At 36.1% G+C, this 18,163-nt stretch overlaps 1 protein-coding gene across 1 annotated transcript in view; it reads right to left on the reverse strand.

Moving 5' to 3' along the window:
- Window positions 1-17,311, reverse strand: part of LOC115624122 (homeobox protein abdominal-A) — an 80,092-nt gene extending 62,781 nt beyond the window's left edge. Inside the window, exons 1-4 of the mRNA XM_030518718.1 lie at window positions 16,381-17,311; window positions 15,890-16,317; window positions 15,737-15,850; window positions 15,511-15,694 (exon numbers count right to left, since the gene is read on the reverse strand). Of these exons, the coding sequence (XP_030374578.1) occupies window positions 15,511-15,694; window positions 15,737-15,850; window positions 15,890-16,317; window positions 16,381-16,811 (1,157 nt within the window). The 5' untranslated portion in view covers window positions 16,812-17,311. The remainder of the gene's footprint in view (window positions 1-15,510; window positions 15,695-15,736; window positions 15,851-15,889; window positions 16,318-16,380) is intronic.
- Window positions 17,312-18,163: the final 852 nt, after the last annotated feature.

The raw sequence follows: 18,163 nt of genomic DNA on the forward strand, positions 1-18,163 counted from the left end.
ATGAAGGACTTTTGCAAACAGTTGCAAAGAATAAATAAATAATATAAAATAGTTAATCTTAAGTTGTTTCGACTGTACACACGAGTATGCATGCTTCTTTTTGCATGCATTAGAGCAAGTTGAAGGCAGAGCAAATTAACTTGCAGGCTGGCACACTCACATCATGCAGGAGACCGAAAGCGGGTGAGAAAAATGTGGAGGAAGGGGGATTGGGGCAACAGTAGGTGCAGCAGTCAGCAGTAAATTCAGCAGTTGACGACGACGACGCACACAGTTGGCTTTTGGCTCGCGCGACTCTGCAGCTAAAAATGCGAACTGCGCATCTTATTAAGAAAGAAAGTACTTTCCGTTCAACACAGGCGACTGACGAGGGGCGCGCGTCTCCAACAACAACAACAGCAGCATCAGTATCTTTTCTGTTGTTGTTTCCCAGCTGCTGCTTTTTTGTTGCATTTCTACTCTTTATTATATATGCATGTAGTTTTCTTTTCTTTTTCTTTTTTGTTTTTTGGTTGCTGCCTTTGCAAGTGCCGTGCGAACTTCGGCTTCATGTCACGGCAACTTGTCGCCTGTGCCGCATGCCACACAAGACGAAGAAGCATAAGAAGAAGAAGCAACAGCAGCAGCAGTAGTAGAAGACGATGAGGATGATGTTGACAGCAGACAGACAGGCATTTTAATTTTGCGCATTTGCCAGTCGCTATGCCTTATTATTATCATCATTAAAATTATTATCTTTATGCTTATGCTTGCAGTGCAGAAAAATATTTGTTGTTGCTGTTATTGTTATTGTGCATTGTTTTCAAAACCACAACAATAATAATAACAACTATCTACAGGTTTGACTTCTTTTCACTTGATTTGTTTTGTTTTCATGACACAAAATATTCGAAATGCGTTAAAATTGCTAACAAATTGTGAACTCTTGTTGTTGGTATTGTTTTTGTTATTGTTTTTGTTAGGCGCAAGCCAAATAAACGCAGCTTTGTCACGTTTGTTAGCCAATTCGCAGCGGCGCCACTAACGAGATCTTTTTAATTGGTCGTAATGCAATTAAGCTAAAATATGCCATGTTTTTTGTTGGTTCCAAATAATTGTTGCGGCTAGTTTGTTGCCCAAGTCTTTTGTTTAGCGGCTAATTAAATTTGTTAATTATTTTGGCATTACTCTAAAAAGTGTTATAGTTTATATAAAATAATTGACAATAGTTAGAAACAGTATTCAAAAAAAGTTTACTGATAAATTGTGGTTATTAATAATAAAAACAAACGGATTCTTACGTTTGTAAATGTTTCTGTGTCTTCGTTTTTTGTTCTTCTGTCAACGCAAGAGGCTTGTTGAGCTTTTCTTCGTGGTCGACCAAATTAGGATTGTTGGGATCAACGAGCTACAGAGTCAGCAATTAAATTAGCAGATAAAGAGGCATTATCTGGTAAGGCGAACTGGTAAGTTTCAATAGAGACAGGAAGTAATTGTTGAAGTTATGAGTTTGTGGCACATATTTTCTTTACCAACTTTTTTTACATTTCTATTACTAATGGAGGGAATGCAGAAGCTACGTTAACAAACGAACATCATAGGCATATACATAATTTCACGAAAAACGACAATATTTTTTTATATAATTATTTATATTATAAGTTTTTATTACTTATTTGAAGTTTTAAATATTTTTATTGATTTAAATTTGATATACGATTGCTTTTAATTAATTTGAAGTTTTCCATTTTAAATTAAATTTCTGTTCCTATAATTTCAAATACATTTTTATATATTTTCTATATATCATATATATATTTTCTATATATACTTGTATATATATTATATTATATTATATTTAATACATGAGTATAGTTAACATTTTTCCCTTCTGCTTTTAAATAATAAAATAAACAACATAATGTTGAGAATATATTTATTTTTTATAATCTATATATTTTCCCCCAAACTTTAAGTCTTTTTATTTGAATTATTTTTTCATCTTGCGTCTCCTTCCTGAACACAAAATTAAGTAAACAATCAAATAAAGTATGTCTTTCACCACAAAGATGTTAAAAATTCTGCCAATGGAGTAAAGGGACTGCTGCTTAGCCTAACGTTCGCTAAGTGTTTAATGGAAAAAGTGAAAGCCGTAGGAAGGGCCACTTCTATTGCAAAAATAATTGGGAATGTTTGCCTCTGGGCCCCATTTCCTTCTAATTTATGCAAAACTTTAAAGCCGCCTAGAGCATTCGCGCATGGGTAGATCGATAACGAAACCAAACAACTTCATTCTGAAGATGCTGCGTGAAGCACTCAAATACTTGAGACAGTCCTAGACTAATCCATGCACTTATTCTGCCAAAATAGCCTGCGGGCAAAATCGAAACTCTTCTTCGGCCATCACTTTATTGAAGCCGTCAAAAGAGCTTAGGCGGCGCAATTAGACAAGACAAAGGAACACAACACAAATTAAATAAATTGCTATACAAATTTTGTTTTTATTGATTTGCGTGCGTGCCGAGCAACCAAAGCAACCACATTTAAACAAAATGCGCAACGCTCTAAAGTTTAAACGTTTCCAGCGCACAAATTAGCGCTTAAATGGAAAAACAAAACAGACAACAACAACAGCAACGACCAAATAGACGGAATCATAGTTAAAATCAAAAGATAAATAACAGCAACAACAGCAGCAGAAGAGCAGAAGATGGCAGTAAAAGCATGACAAATGCGTAGAATAGAACCTCGAGTGAATGTGAATGTGGGAAAGGTAAGAAGACCATAAAGATGGCTATCTGGAGAGCAAACAAAAGGGATGTGAAGAGAAGGGCAGCTGAAGGCGACATTTATAGCCAAATTACGCAATGCATGCGGGTTAGAGCCACTTCCAAGAGTGCTGCTCTTGCTGCTTCTCCTTTACTTTTATTTTTTTATTATTTTCATGTTTACTAATTTATGAAAACGGAAATGCCAGCAGGTCCACGAGCGGGCAAGCGTATTATATATTTTTTTTTTTTGAAAGTTACACACAAAAGTTCTTTGACTTGTGCGGGAATATGTGCGAGTAGAATGTGTGTAAGTGCTGGCCAGCTTAATTATTTACTCATACATATTATTAGTGCTGCCTTTTTATATCTGCGTGTTGATTTTGTTTTTCACACGCCGCCACCAACGACAACAACAGCAACCCACACCTACCTCATCAGCACACTCCATCTTCAACTTGATTTGGCTTTAACATCAGGTAGTACTATATTCTACCTATGTCATGAAGTTGTTTGCATTTGTCGCTGATTAATTTGGGCGCCCGTTTTTGATGGATACGTTTTAGTCTTTACACTGGCAGTAAGTAGTAATTATGTGTACGTCTTGTTTGTTCGCCGAGTGGGCGTGCTTGTGTTATTTGGACAGGTGCTGGCGTCAAAGTGACAGCCAAACAACGTGGGCGTGTCACTACATGTGCCTTAGTTGAAAGATAAAAGACGAAACCCAACCGTTGAGTAAGTATTACTTTTAATCTGCCAATTGGATTGAAAGAAACAGATTTATTTTAATGGAAAGCTCAGCATAAAGGTGTTAATGTGACAGTTTCAAATATATATATTTTTTCCATTAATTTTTGTAAATTTCAATAGGACTTTAAAAATATGTAATTAATTGGTATACGGGCAAATACTTTTCTGCAAATATTATATTTATATTTAATTCCGCTGCAGCAACTATGCAACATAAATTGGTCAAAATTATGCGTTGAACGATCATTTTAAAAGCAAGAAGCTGAAGAAGAACATTAACTTGTAAAAGAGAACTACATTGTGTGAAAAGAAAGTTAATAATAAATAATTTGTGATTATACTTATAAATATTTGCAAATATTGCAGCAAAACATTTCTTTCTAAATTAAGTCTCTGCGAACAAAAAAAGAACTAAACACATAATTAAAGAAGGAGGCTTAAGTATATCTTGCATATTCATATATGGCCAATAGTTGTAAATCATTTGCATTTTAAAACTCGGCTACCAATTTAGTATTTCCCTTCATTGGAGCTTCTGATTAATTCTAAATTGGTCGGTCAACTTTTACTTTTCGGCCCACCACCACCACCACAGCTTAGACGAAGTTCTCTGAGACAAAAGCAGCTACAGATTTATATACCAACAGATACCATATATAAAACCAGATATAAATGTGGTGCCAAATGGTTCATGCTGTTCCCCCGCCACCCTCCTAAGTAGAGATTCGCCTTTGCCGGCCAGCCGCTCGTGGGCCATAAATTTGCTCTCGGCTCTTACTAATTAACATATTTTGTGAATTTCTGTAATTAAATACACGTAAATTTGGTTGGGTTTTGCATTTTTCTAGAATTTCGCTGTGGCCAACAACAACAACTGCAACTACAACTACAAAGCCAGAGCTCATATATCAAATGAAATGAAAGTTTCGCGCCATGTTTCCATTTTGTGTTTTTGTGCGAAAACTAATTAATTTTTTTCTTTAATACCCAAGTGTAGGGATTGTAATTTTTAGCAGCTTGGCAAATCAATTCGGAAAAAGCAATCAATTAGACAAGCGAAGAAGTAACTGAAATGCCATTTACAACTACTTGCCATGCTCTTCCAATAGTTAAGAAGTTGAACAATTGCGCCTTAAGCCACGCCTCGTTGAGGTTTGATGTTATAGCCTACGCTCATTGCATAACTTTATTTATGACTACAGGTTTCTGTTTGCCAATTTTCTTTCTATCTTCTCAAAGTAATGGGCTCTTCTTATAGATCTTAATCGGAGGATGAACATCTTGTTTTTGATGTTTGGCAAATTTTATTGAAAGCGAAAATTTAAATATGACAACAACACTACGAGTGTCAAATTTCATTTTTGTACACTACAGTCGTAGCTCAAGAGGGTATTATGAAATCATTATGTTGCATGTCACATCCAAAATTCATTTGTAAACGCTTTAGATACAGGAAGTATAGGAGCTACATCCTTCCAACTTTATGTCAAGTTTTTAAATTGCAAAAATCTGTCTGTATGAACGCTTTCATCTCAGAAAATGTAAGCGTTAGGACCTTCAAACTTTGTAAATCGATTCTTTTAATCTCTATGACTCTACAGATGTGTTCGTAGGTCTGTATGAACGCTTCAACTAAAGAAAGTAAGATCGTTCAAATATCTTTATTCGCATCTATTTGTTTGTCTGTTTGCTCATCTGCCCATACACAGAAAGTACGTAAGTTTTTAAAGTTTGTACACTGATTCTTTTACTCTCTATGCCTCTACATGTGTTCATCTGTTTGAATGTTTGTTCACTAGTCTATCTGTAGGGACGCTTCTATTTCACAATTGTACAAGTTAGAAGTTAACCCCAAGAAAATGTGTATTGAAGTATATTTTTAAAAAGATCCCACACTAAATATTATTAACGTGAAAACTAATTTCCTTATTCTTCTTTTCAGTCTTCTTGCTATGAAGTCATCTTTTATATTTATTATTTATTGGCGCCTGCATATAGAGGAATATCCAGGAAATCTTCGTTTATTTTCTGGAATATTTAAAGCATCTACATTTATTTGGCATTAAAGTGCCGGCACATGTTAAGTCTGTTTTTTTTTTTCATATCATTTCTATTTTTATTCACCAAACAAAATTCACAAGCCTTTTGTCATGCAAATTATGAAATTTTATTTATGCAAATGATATTCGAGTAGTTTTGTGTGCAGCGTGGAAGTTGAGGTTTATAGAAACATTTGAGAACTGGCTAAGTTAACAATATTTATGTGAATTTTGTTAAACGCGTGTTTATATTTGAAGACTCTCTGGTCACTATTTGTAGAACGCTGGGAGTATTTATTCTGGTTGTTAGTATTTTGGGCGTTGACGTCTGTTGCCAATTACTTTGCAAACAAAACGCTTCTCTAATTTGCTTCAGTTTTCGTAGTTTGGAGAACACGTAAGGCTTTAAAATGGTCGAAAGCCTCGCATGTCATGGCCAGGTTCTAATCAAAAGCTAAGAACTCAATGGCCATTGGTTATACAGCGTTGGCTTTTTGGGTGCATTTCAAGCATCATGCCTCCTTTTTTTCGCCAATTGATGCATTGGCTTTGATAAACGTCAGGCGATGCTTGCCGCTCGGCTGGCTGTTTGGTTGCATTTATTTGGCTTTGTTTTGGGGCAGCACAACAAATATTTTTTCTAATTAATAATAATAACAATTGAAGCGCAGGCTAGGACGGCAGGCAGGCAGGCAGACAGGCAGACAAACAGACAGACAGACAACTGGACCAGTGGATAGACAGGCCAGCTAACGGCACTTTAAGTGCAGAACGAGGCACTGCCGGAGAGACAGACAGAGGTGCTGAAGTTATTTGGAGCAAAAGGTGTTGAAAAGTATTTCCTTGGCCAAAATCAAAGCAGCTCATCAAAGTGGCTGTGAGTGCTTGAAAAAAATTGCATTTGATTTAATTAAAAGCGTGGAATGTTGAATTAAGTTTAGAGTGCTCTCTGAGATGTGCCAGAAAGTTTAGCAGGCAAGTAAATCGAGTGACGAACATGAGTCAATGAAAAGATTTCTCTTCTTTTTTTTTGGGACAGCAGCACGAATAAGTATTTGCAAAATAATATTGACATTTCAATTTGTTCAATTCAGGCAATGAATAACTTTCAGCAACGACTTTTATTCTGGAAATGATGTAATTGCTGTCAACCTAACAATTGAGTGACGGAATTGTGTATTTTGGCTTGACAGAAATGATTTAAAAAATAAAATAATATATTTGCCAATGCTATTTAATTATAATTGAAGAGGATACTTAAAATGAGCTCAAATTTTCTGCTCAAATAAACAAACTGCCTTAACTTAGTCACCCAATTATATTCCCTGTAAATTAGCGATAGATTCAGGAAAAGACTCAATCATAAAAGGATCCAACCCTGAGCTCAACCATATCCTATATTTAATGATCTAAAAATTCTTCGAAGCTACCAAACTCATTAAGCATCGATTTATCAAGCAATTCAGTAACATTCTCAATACTCTCAGCCCACTTAGAACCAAAATGTAATCGAAATCTTTGTCTTGCAAAAATATTAAACAAAATTAACTCCAAAAGACTGTGGTGCTATGTTTTAAAAAGACACTGCTTTAAGGGGCAAATCCGTTCAAAACCAACTACTCTACGCAAAGCATATTGCGCATCTCCTATCTATCTTATCCCAAATCCTACTTTAGTTAAACATTGCATTTTTTTAAAATAAATACAAAAATTGCTTACTCTTTTTTCAGGGTCAATAGCATCGTCAAATATTTGAAACAGTGATTTGATAAAAAGAAAAATCGATTTGCATAATTTTGGATTTTAACTAACAACAAACTCATATTTATTTTGTTAGCCTTTTTTGAATCTTGCTAACGGATCCGGCTCTATTAGACAGCAGCTGTCTATGCATAGCCATCATATTTTTGTGTCATTCAGGGACACAAATTACAGTCGAGAACCTCTCGAGTTTGTCACTCAAAGTCAAAACAAACAGAGCCGCTAATTGCTATGCCCAAAGAAGCCTCTATTTAACCCATAATTGCTGACTATTTATAAACTAGAGAAATCAATTGTTGAGAAACAACTAAGGAATAAACATTGATTAATAGCAAACGAATAGTATGGGGGGAAAAAAACCCAAGTAAATCGAAGAAAAAAAGCTATTGATTGCTATTTGCCCATCACTTAGAGATAAAAAGTTGTAGTATTTGCCGCTGATGAGTTCAACTGATGAACATGTTGATGGCAATGCTGATGATTGCTCATCATAGCTGCTAATAACAAAACAGCTAACAGTTGTTATTGTTGTTGCTGCTTCTTACAAATAAGGCGCTCAGTTTCACAAAAAAGATATAAAAAAAGTAAAAATAAAATTTATAAAATCGACAAAAGTTGCCGAAGAATCAGCAACAAATGTTCACTTGATCTTCCGTATTTGCTAGCCGAATTGTGATTGCGATTGTGATTGTGATTTTGATGTGATTTCAGTTTTTGGCATGTTGACCACAAAATCTAGCAACAACAACCGTTGCTGCTACTCTGACCAAACAAAGCGATTTTATTTTGTCAATATTTGTGCAGAAATAGACCAAATAAGAGGAAGTGGCTTTTTGGCTAAGCTCACACTACACTACAACAAAAAGTAATGACGATCATCATCATGATAAATCCCCAAAGGCGTATGACAAACAAAAGACTTGGGCAACGAACGACGAACTGTTTTTACATAATGACCATAAAATTTTCAGAGCTGTGAGTACATCGTGTAAATAAAACGTTGCAAATTGTTGCTTTCAGTGTTCAGTGTACAGTTTACAGTGTACAGACTGAAGCTATTTGAGACGCTTGCAGTTGTCGCAAAACGTCCGATGAGTGAGTAAATCGCCAAAGCAAACAAATGACTTGAGCAACAAACTGACTATTTATGCAACACATGAGTATTTACTTGCCTATATACACACACACTCATATATTCATATATGAAATGAATCATATATTTTTGTCTCAGGCACACAAGCCGTATGTATAATAGTATGCCAAAAAACAATCAAACATACTCGTACACAAAAATTAAAATACATAAAAAACCCCACTGTGCATTTTCAATGTCAGCCGTGTAATTTATTTTGTCGAAAAACTAATTTCTGATTTTTCAAGTGCTTTTGTTCGACTCAATAGCCAAATGTAAATAGGCACCCACAAACACCGAAGCTACACACAAACACCCAAGACTTATGCATACAACTCTATAGCCGCTATTTATAGTCGCAACACTTTCAGTTTTTCAGTTTCATTACGTCTGGCTTTTGTTTTCGGAAACTCGAAACTTGAAGAAACTTGTTCTCACTTCTTCAATTGTTGTATATGAGTCGCATTTTTAACACCTTTTTTGGCAAGTCATTTGCAAGACTTAAACAATAGAATTATGTGTGAGGGGGAGCTCCAATTCTAAACGCCTGTTAAGTGCCAACATAATTGACTTGTCAATTGTTGTCTACGGCTCTTCTGGCCCAGTCATAAATAACTCTAGCCATTTGCTATCTCAACAAAATCCACACACAACACCAAACGAACAATGACATCATAAGCGAGTGCAAGCTAGTGGTCAAAAATCAGGCTTTCAAATACTTATATTTAAAAATGTTAAAAAGAAGTTTTAAAGATTTAAACGCTTGCGTTTGCTTTTATACTAGAATTGTTTGGTTTTTGGCGTGAGCTCTGCTCCCTTTTTTGAGTAAAATCCCGTAAATCTAGTAGATATACTCGACATAACATATTTGTTGAGCAGATTATGGACGCCTGCTAAGATTTTATAGGACGGCTGATGGCTTCTAAGCCGACAAACCACTTCGTTTAGCATTTTAATCTTCATATTGTGCCTTAAACGGATTTTCAAGTGTAAGCTTCAGGTAATGTTTCAACACATCACTGCTACAATCGCGAATGGTCATTGAGCTATAATTTGTATATAAGATTCGGTCATTTATAGGCATATGTGGCTTTTAGATTTAAGATTATTTGAAAAAAGAAGAAGCCATTAGGCGAGAGCAGTCCAATACTGTTTGGTTGTTCGTTTAAAGTAAAGTACATTCCGATATTGTCAAAATATATATCTCATCTATTTCTTTGCCAAAAATGTTTTCTTAAAGTGGGATAGTTGGTATTAATTGTTAAAAATATAGCATTCCTGCTAGTCTTCAATATCACGCATTTGTTTGTCAATCACTATTACTTTTCAACATCCAATTATTTTTTTTAAATAACAAAAAACTGCTGAACTTTCAGTTTAGATGAAGCATTTTTTTAAGTTTTATAAATTTGAATAGCTACTAAAATATAAAACCATATGTTTTAAATTTTCAACTTTTTGTGCTGTTTAATTTTAATATTTTTTTTACTTACAATTAAAAGTCGTTATGTCAGTAGCATTCTATTCATACTTTGAAGATTTACATTTTAGATTTACTTTTTGCAAATTTGTGCTAAATACAGCGAACACACTAACAAGTAACACATATACATAGAGTTATTGTTGCATTGCCAGTCCAATAGTTTCACAGGCAGCCGGAAATGCAAATATGCAGCACAAATGACAACAACAACAAGAAAAAGAGACTCCCATGCACGCTTAGGGTTTCCATTGCGCCGGTCTGTCACACAACTTTTGTTACATTTTTTTTTAATTATGCGAACGAAAGGAAAACAATGCGCGACTGACGCAGAAACCCTCATATAACACATGGGGCTGACTCAGCGGGCATCTGACACCTAAAAGAGTGTGCAGGGGAACTGGGGGGCAAAGGGGCAGCCAAGTCAAGCGTCAAGCATTGTGCGTCAGTGTCGACACCTGCACTCGGGTCACGGGCCAAAAATGTGAACTCACATGTGAAGAGTTGCCCGTAAAAACGAAAATAATGAGACAAAATAAAGGCAAATGTAATGAAATTCGTTTTATGAGTATGTGGGGCCAGCTGCGAGTCATGCTGCTTATTATTATGTGGCATGTGTATTTGCGGCATGCAAAACAGTGTATGGGTATGCGGGCAGGGTGGCTAACCAGCTTGGACGCACAGCTGGCTGTAAGGGTTGTCCCCTCACGAGGTCATTAAAGGCATGTGAAATAAAAACAAACCCTTGTACCTTGGACTTTAAGGGGTTGTTCTTTGAAAAATTGCAATGATTGCTTACTTAAAGAACATTTTAAAATAAATATTTAGTTAGCAACTATTAAATATTGATGTACCGGCAACTTCATGACTTTATTATTATTTCAGTAAATTGCTTCAGAAAAAGAAATCTGGCTTAAAACTGTTTGAGTGCAATTGAATAATAATTTTTTTTAAAAAAACCTAGTCGTTGAAGAAAATACAGAGTAAAGTTCACATTTGATTAACAATCTGCAAATACTATTTATTAATGAAAGAGGCTGGAGAAAGCAAGTAAGATAAAACACATCCAACACAACCAAGCTCATTAACACATTGAAGAATTGGTGCTCCAAAAAGGTAGATTGATGGTAATGGATCAGTCAACACCATTTAAAGATAATAAGATATAAGTCAAATCTTGTGTGAATCCAAACGCACTGCACTCTTCATTCTTCGTGACAATTCGTCAAAAACAAGACGCATATCATTTCACAGTCGCCTGACTTCTGGCTATTTGACAAATTAAAAAGACCACTCTGGGGACACAGTTTTGACTCGATTGCGGATATTGAAGTCGAATCATATAAGGTACTGAAAACGATTTTTTTTTGAAGACTAAAAAAATATTGTCATACATGCATTGCATCCGGAGGGGTTTATTTGGATGCGCAAAGATAGATTTTATTGAATAAGCAAATTTTGAAGGTAAGATAATAAATAGTGTGGGTTATATTTATACAAAGTACTCAGTATGTTAATTGATTCATTTTTGTAGCTCACTGCATATGAATAATGATTCAATCAAAGTTTACCATATAACTTCATAAAGGAAATACTAAATATTTGTATACTGAACACAATTAGGATTAGCATTAAACTTTAATTGCGTGTTTTTCCTTGGAGATCAACCTATGGAACAACAAAGTCTCTCCTGACTATACATTTCATGAGCTTTGACATACACTCTACGTTCATTTTTGTTGAATGCTGAATAACTTTTCTCAAAACATCACAATGTGCTATCAAATTGCATTTTGATAAGCTGTGAACGCTCGAGGCGCGAATCAATCAAAAGACTTAGGCAACGAACTTGATCGGTTCAATAGACGCGCTTCGAATTGCAATGCGCATCACTCTTTGTTATCGCCTGTTTTTTTCTTTCTCATGTGGGATTTTAAAAACATATTTTCGCAAATCAAATTGCATGATGAGCATGATGCGCAAATATTTATCTGTTGTTGTTCAATACGTTCGAAAAGTAAAAGTTTTTATTAAGTTTTTGGCTGACGCACACTTTTGATTTTATGATTTTTTTCCCCCAATTTTTGTTTATCACAATTAAATGTTGCGCATCGTCGCGACGTATGTATAGTAGGTGTATGCTTTTGAAAGTGTTTTGTAGTATTGCTGTGGCGTGGCTGGATTTTTGCGTGCGAAAGTTAGTTGTTTTTGTTTATAAAGATGCGCGCTTAAAAAGCATTTTTATGTTTATGTTATTTTACTTTTTACAGTCGTACTATATTTCCGTTTGTTTTTAGTTGTGTGTGGTGGCATGTTATGCGAATTACAAACTTGCAATTTGAATGTAATTTAAAAAAATGCTTTTGATATGTGCGCCTGCCATTAGACGAGGTGTTCGTTATGTATGTTTATAGTAAGTGCCTGTAAGTTCAGGTGAATGAAATGCAAATGCTTCAAAGGCATTGAGTAACAGCATGATGAGCGCTCAAGTGGTGCGAAACTGGTATTTGAAACCGTGCTTACAATTTGTTTTTAAACATGGTTTTAAAGTATTTAACTCAGACTGGCACGGCACTGGCACTGCCAACGCCGACTTTGGAAAAAAAATGTTATACTTATATCACAAATTAACATATTCCGGAAATAGTATACATAAGTCGAAATTCTAAACAATTGAATCGTATTAACAAATTAATTAAGTAAAGTAAAAAAGAATTGATAGTTATAGTCTTAATAAGTGGGGTCGGTGCACAAAAGTTGTTAATACTTTCGAAATAGTTTCGAAATGTTAAACTCGAACTACATTTTTTGAAAAGGAGCTTTTATCAATATTTAAACAAAAAACTAATTATACATTTTATTACTTATTACAATCCTATTGTTGCTGCATATGCATATGGCGTTGTTTAAATTTTCTTCCCATGCACGTATGAATATTTTAATACGTTCCTTCATCTCGTACATCCCGTCATTATTGATAAACATTTAAATTGATAATATTATTACCCATTAGAAAAAATTCTTTTTTATATGCATTGAATTTTCTCAAATGAGCTCTAAATAATCATCAAATATGGATATATGTAAGTATATGTATATCTGTAAAACTTTGAATGTCAATCAAATGCTGGAACATATATTTTCTGTATTTTTATGTTAATAATTATTCTTAGGAATATTTGAAATTGGGGAACAATAAATTATGAAAGATAACTAAACTACACAAATATCTATTATATACATTAGTATTAGTATAATTAATAAGTAAAAATAGAGAAAGAAAGAGTATCACGTAGTTTTGACAAATACGCTGAATTTCTCATAATTTTTGTACTTTTTGCCTGTTTTGATGCGCAGCTTAGTTGTGCATTATTTTGATTGAAATGCCGCCATGTGTGGCATGCCCCTTATACATACATACACTCATACACGTAGAATGAAAAGTAAAAGGCTTTAAAGCGCATTTACTTGCCTTATGCAACGAGCTAAAGTTTTTACATATTTCTGAAAACTTCATGCCGAAATGCTGGCTATTTCTGGCTATTTACTTATTTTAGCAGAGCCTTATCTTTTGTTATTACAAACATTTCATTTAAAGTAAATTTGCAATTTTACCGCCATCGCACTGCTTTTTTCTCCGATTTGCACACAACACGCGAAACCTCACATAAAAGACTCTATGGCCAATTTGTTGGCTCTTAAATTTCAAACACACTGCAACAACAGCAACAACAGCATTTGCGGCGCGTGTTTGTAGACCAAAAATTGTAATGGCAAACGAAAAGTGAAAAAAACCCCAGGTCTCAACAGTAAAATGGCTTAAATGTTAAACGCAAAATTGGCAAACATTATGTGCTTCAAATTTTGCGCTACAGGCAATTTTTTTCATTAATTTTGGGCCACACAGCTTTTTGCAACGTCGAACTATTTTATGTTTTGTCTTTCCTTTTGGTTTACGCAAATGAAACCCATAAGCAATAATTATGCTGACCTAAATACTAAAACTTTGTTTTATTTGCATTTCTTTAGGTAATTGATTTTTATTTCGTTTTTGTTGCTGATTCGCTTTTATTTAATTAATTTATAGTAATGTACCTATTTAAAGCATATTTTTGGTAATTTTTGATATTATTGGTGCTCTTATGTTTATTTTGGTCAACAAAAATAAATAAATTATTGTTTATTAATAAACTCAGGCCACATTTCTGTAATGCCTTGCTTTTATTATATTTCTATAAGCAATGTTTTTGTTAGTTGATTAATTTATTACAGCTCTGAAATTTATTTAAATTATTTTATTATTATAAATAAACATAAAAAACGACAAATTCAAATATTAATTCGTTTTATAACCACATTTTTGTTAGATTTACAGCGTTCTGTTATTAAAAGTTTTGTTTCTGTTAAGTTAACAGCATTCTGTTAAGGAACTTCTCAAAACAGAAGGGGGATAAGTTTTAGGAATTCCCTTCTTATTTCAGGCATTTCTGTGTGTTTTAAGTAACACAGTTGAGCAATTTTTGGATTGAAAATTGCTTAAGAAGCATTAAAAAACGCTCTTTTTATATAAAACAAAGTTATTAATGCATTTAAAGTGTATTACTCATACGCCACATTGCAAAACCTCAATATATGCGGCATGAGTAACCTTCAAAGGAGTTGCACAATTTCCCGCATTTCATCTTCGGATGCATTTTATACACAAGAAGAAATCTATCAAAGCAACCATAAGTTTGTGTGCGTGTGCGTTTTTGTGTGTTTCGCAAATTGTTGTTAATTTTGTTTAATAGTTTTTTGGCGCTCTTTCGCCGCTTGGCACCGCTGTTGGCCAAGAAGTCAATAGCCATTTCATCTTTCTTCATCAGCCAACTTTGCTTTGTGCGAGTGAAAGTCTTTCGCTGGCGCGCGCGCGCTTCTTTCTCAATTTGTAAAAAATTACAAAAATAAAAATAAAAATCCACAGCAGCCGCAGCCACAGCCACATGCGCCGCACCAGCATCAACAACAACAACAACAAAGAGGCCAAACACATGTGTCATTCAATTTGGCCCAACGGCTACACCAGAAATGAACCACGAGAAAAATTGCGCCAATCATCAAAAAAGCTGCAACATCAAGTTAGCAATTGCCACAAAATAAAAACAAGATGCTTTTTAAGTTTTCTGCAGAGTCCTTATAGTTTTAGTTTAAATCCAAAAGATAGGGAAACCTATTCATAAAATTTCTAGAGAGTTTTCGTATAAATTGCTTTAAAATATATTTTATGGTTTTTGAAAAAATTTTTTTTTAAACCTGTACTTCGATATGTCAAATATTAAATTGAAAATATAAAAATATTTTCAATATTTTCCAAATAGTGTTTTCATCTTTTTGGATCCCAATTAATGGCTTTACGATTTATATTTATTAAGTTTCTCAATTATATATTATTTCTTCTTTCTAAGGATGAAATTCAAAATAACTTGAAACTGTTAAATAGGAATGCATGAAAAGTACAAATTATTTTAAAATATTTAAAAACTAGCTAAGTGGTTCATAAATTTTAATGTAATTAAATAAATGTATAACTGAAAAAAAAAACTGTAAATTTGTTGAACTCACCGTCTGGCCTGCCTGGGAATGGACTGTGTCCAGCACACGGGTGCTTTGTGTAATTGATGCATATTTCGGGACGATTTATAGGTAAGATCCCCGCATTCCGTTTGCCACACCTGCAGATTTCCCTCTGCCGGATAGAATGTGTAGAGACTATTTGTAGAGGAGGCGATCACTGGTGATCCTCCGGCTGCTGCCATTAGAGCGGCAGCAGCGGCGTCACTCACGCCACCAGTCGGCAATGCACCTGCCGATCCGGCAGCCACCACCGCAGGCGAGAGTGTGGCGCTAGAGATTGGCTGCACAAGCAAAGCCTGCCCAGAGGCAGCGGCAACAGCAGCTGCTGCTGCGGCTCCAGATGTGGCTGCCACCGCGCCCGCTGCACCACCGCCTGGACTGTATTTATAGTTCAGCATGCGTGTGTTGCTGGCCACGCCGGTGCCGCCAGCACTGCTGACATTGCCATTGCCGTCGTGTTTGAGGATCAAACTGCTCGGATCGTAGCCGTGACGATGACGCGCAATGGCATCGACAGAATGGGAGCGCAGAGCACTCCTGGGGGTCAGCACATTTAGTGGCGCATTCCGGCGACCGCTGCCGCCCAGCGTTTGCGTGCTGGCTGGCGACATGGCACGCGTTTTGGCGCGTCTGTAGCCGCCGCCAGAGTTGCCAGCCGCATGCGAAATGTGACCGCTGGTCAGACGATGATTGTGCACGGTCTGGTGCGTTGCTGCCGCCGATGCGACCAAGGGTTGTCGCTGCTTCTGGTACTGCAAACGTTGGGGCTGCTGTGGGGCCTGGGCGATGCCCAATCTAGAATTGGGATTATTGTTCGCCACTTGGGAGCCACCTGCGGCTCGGGGTATATTTATTTGCTTGGCCTGCTCCTTGTAGTACTTGTCGAGGGCGGCATCTGTTGCTGTCGTATTGATGCTGCGTCTTTGTAGCTGCGGCCCAGCCATGCTCAACAAACGTGGCGGCGACTGTTGTTGCTGTGGCAGTGGCTGCGATGTTGTTGTTGCTGTTGTCAGGCCGCCCGTAGCTGCCGAGCTAAGCTGGGCGAGCGTTGAGCCAATGTTCTGTTTATTGTTGTTGCTGTTGTTGCTGCTGTTGCTGGTCGAGTGATTGCTCGCATTGCTGTTGTTGTTGCTGTTGCAGCCACTTGTTGTTTGATGCTCTGAATCGGTTGAAACACGATCCGGATCACTTTCGAAACCTTCATCAAGGGATCGTGTTGGACTCAGTATGGGCTTTGAGTGTTGTTCCAGTTTTGTAGTTGCTGTTGTTGCTGCCGATGACGACGACATGTTGCTGTTGTCCAGTAAGCCTTTTTTGCGCAAAAAAAAACTATAGTTCGAGAACTCGCTCGCTCGCTCGCTGTCTCAAATAACGCGATTTTCCGTGTGTGTGTCACACTTCGCTTATTGTATTTGTGTTGTTATTGTTGGCGCTGTTCCTGCAGCCCTGCAACACTAATTACATTCAACGACACACTATTTTTTAAAAAAAGAAATTTATTCTGCAACAACAACTAAACACAATGCTGTTGCAGTTTTCTGTTTGCCGCTTTTTATTTTTATGTTCACACGCCACTTTTTCTTTTAATTTTCATGCGCTGCCGTTGCACACTTTTTGTTATGTTTTACTTATATTTTTTCTTTGCCTTTATTTAATTTTTTGCGAGCCGGAAAAAATCACTTGGCAACGCGTTTTAAGTCGCAGTCTTCAGCCTCACGCTGACTCTGCCTCCACAGTTGTTATTATTATTATTTTTATTATTTTGCCTTTCTGTCTGTTTCGTCTGTCTCGTTATTTTTCGCACTGAAGCTGCAAGTGTTGTTTTAATGCCACTTGCTGTTACGGTCTTGCGCTTTTTCCGTTTTCACGTCTGACTCGCACGAAAGTCGTTTTCAAACTGTTCAACGAATTTCTGTTACTGTCGTCGTCTGCCGTCGAAAAGCTCAATCGGCACTTGTTCGGTCGTCTCCACTGCTGCTGCTGCTGTGGCTGTGGCTGCGGCTGCTGAGTTGTAAACTTGTTGTTGCTGCTATTGTTGAGCGCTGTTGCACCTGTGCCGTTGCTTTCTGCTGAGAGCTAAAGAGCTACTGCAAACGAGTGAGAGAGAAGAGAGAGCGAGACAGTTTTTGCCGCAATTACTAACGGCGCATGAAACAGAAACAGCTGTTGCTGCCGCTGTTGTTGTTTATGGATTTCAACAGACAGGTAAATTGGAAAAGAGAGGGAAGGCGGTAATTGTTCGCGATTTTCCTGTGAAGGCTATACGGGAACTGGTAAGCAATGAAAACCTTGACATCGTATTCAAAACCATTATTTGCAACTGGATGAAACTGCTTTTTAAAATTGTTACAAGTAGTTTCAACTTCTACCTTCATTGTTTAAATATTATTTCAATTTATGGTTTTCCATACCACTAAATTAACGCCATATTTATGTATATGGTCATATCAACTACAAAATAATTAATTAATGAAAGCAACATAATTAAATTTTCCAATGCTCAAAAAGTTAGTTAAAATTAACTTTTTAACACTTTTTGAATATTTAAACTCAAAGAAATTCAGTTTTATAGGAATAATTGTTCAAATTTATTGAGCTGTTACACTCTTTTCTGGCCACCACTGTGTAGATCAGTCCTCGC

This window comes from Scaptodrosophila lebanonensis, unplaced genomic scaffold, assembly GCF_003285725.1.
Source record: "Scaptodrosophila lebanonensis strain 11010-0011.00,11010-0021.00 unplaced genomic scaffold, SlebRS2 tig00000053-arrow-pilon, whole genome shotgun sequence".
Lineage (NCBI taxonomy): Eukaryota > Metazoa > Arthropoda > Insecta > Diptera > Drosophilidae > Scaptodrosophila > Scaptodrosophila lebanonensis.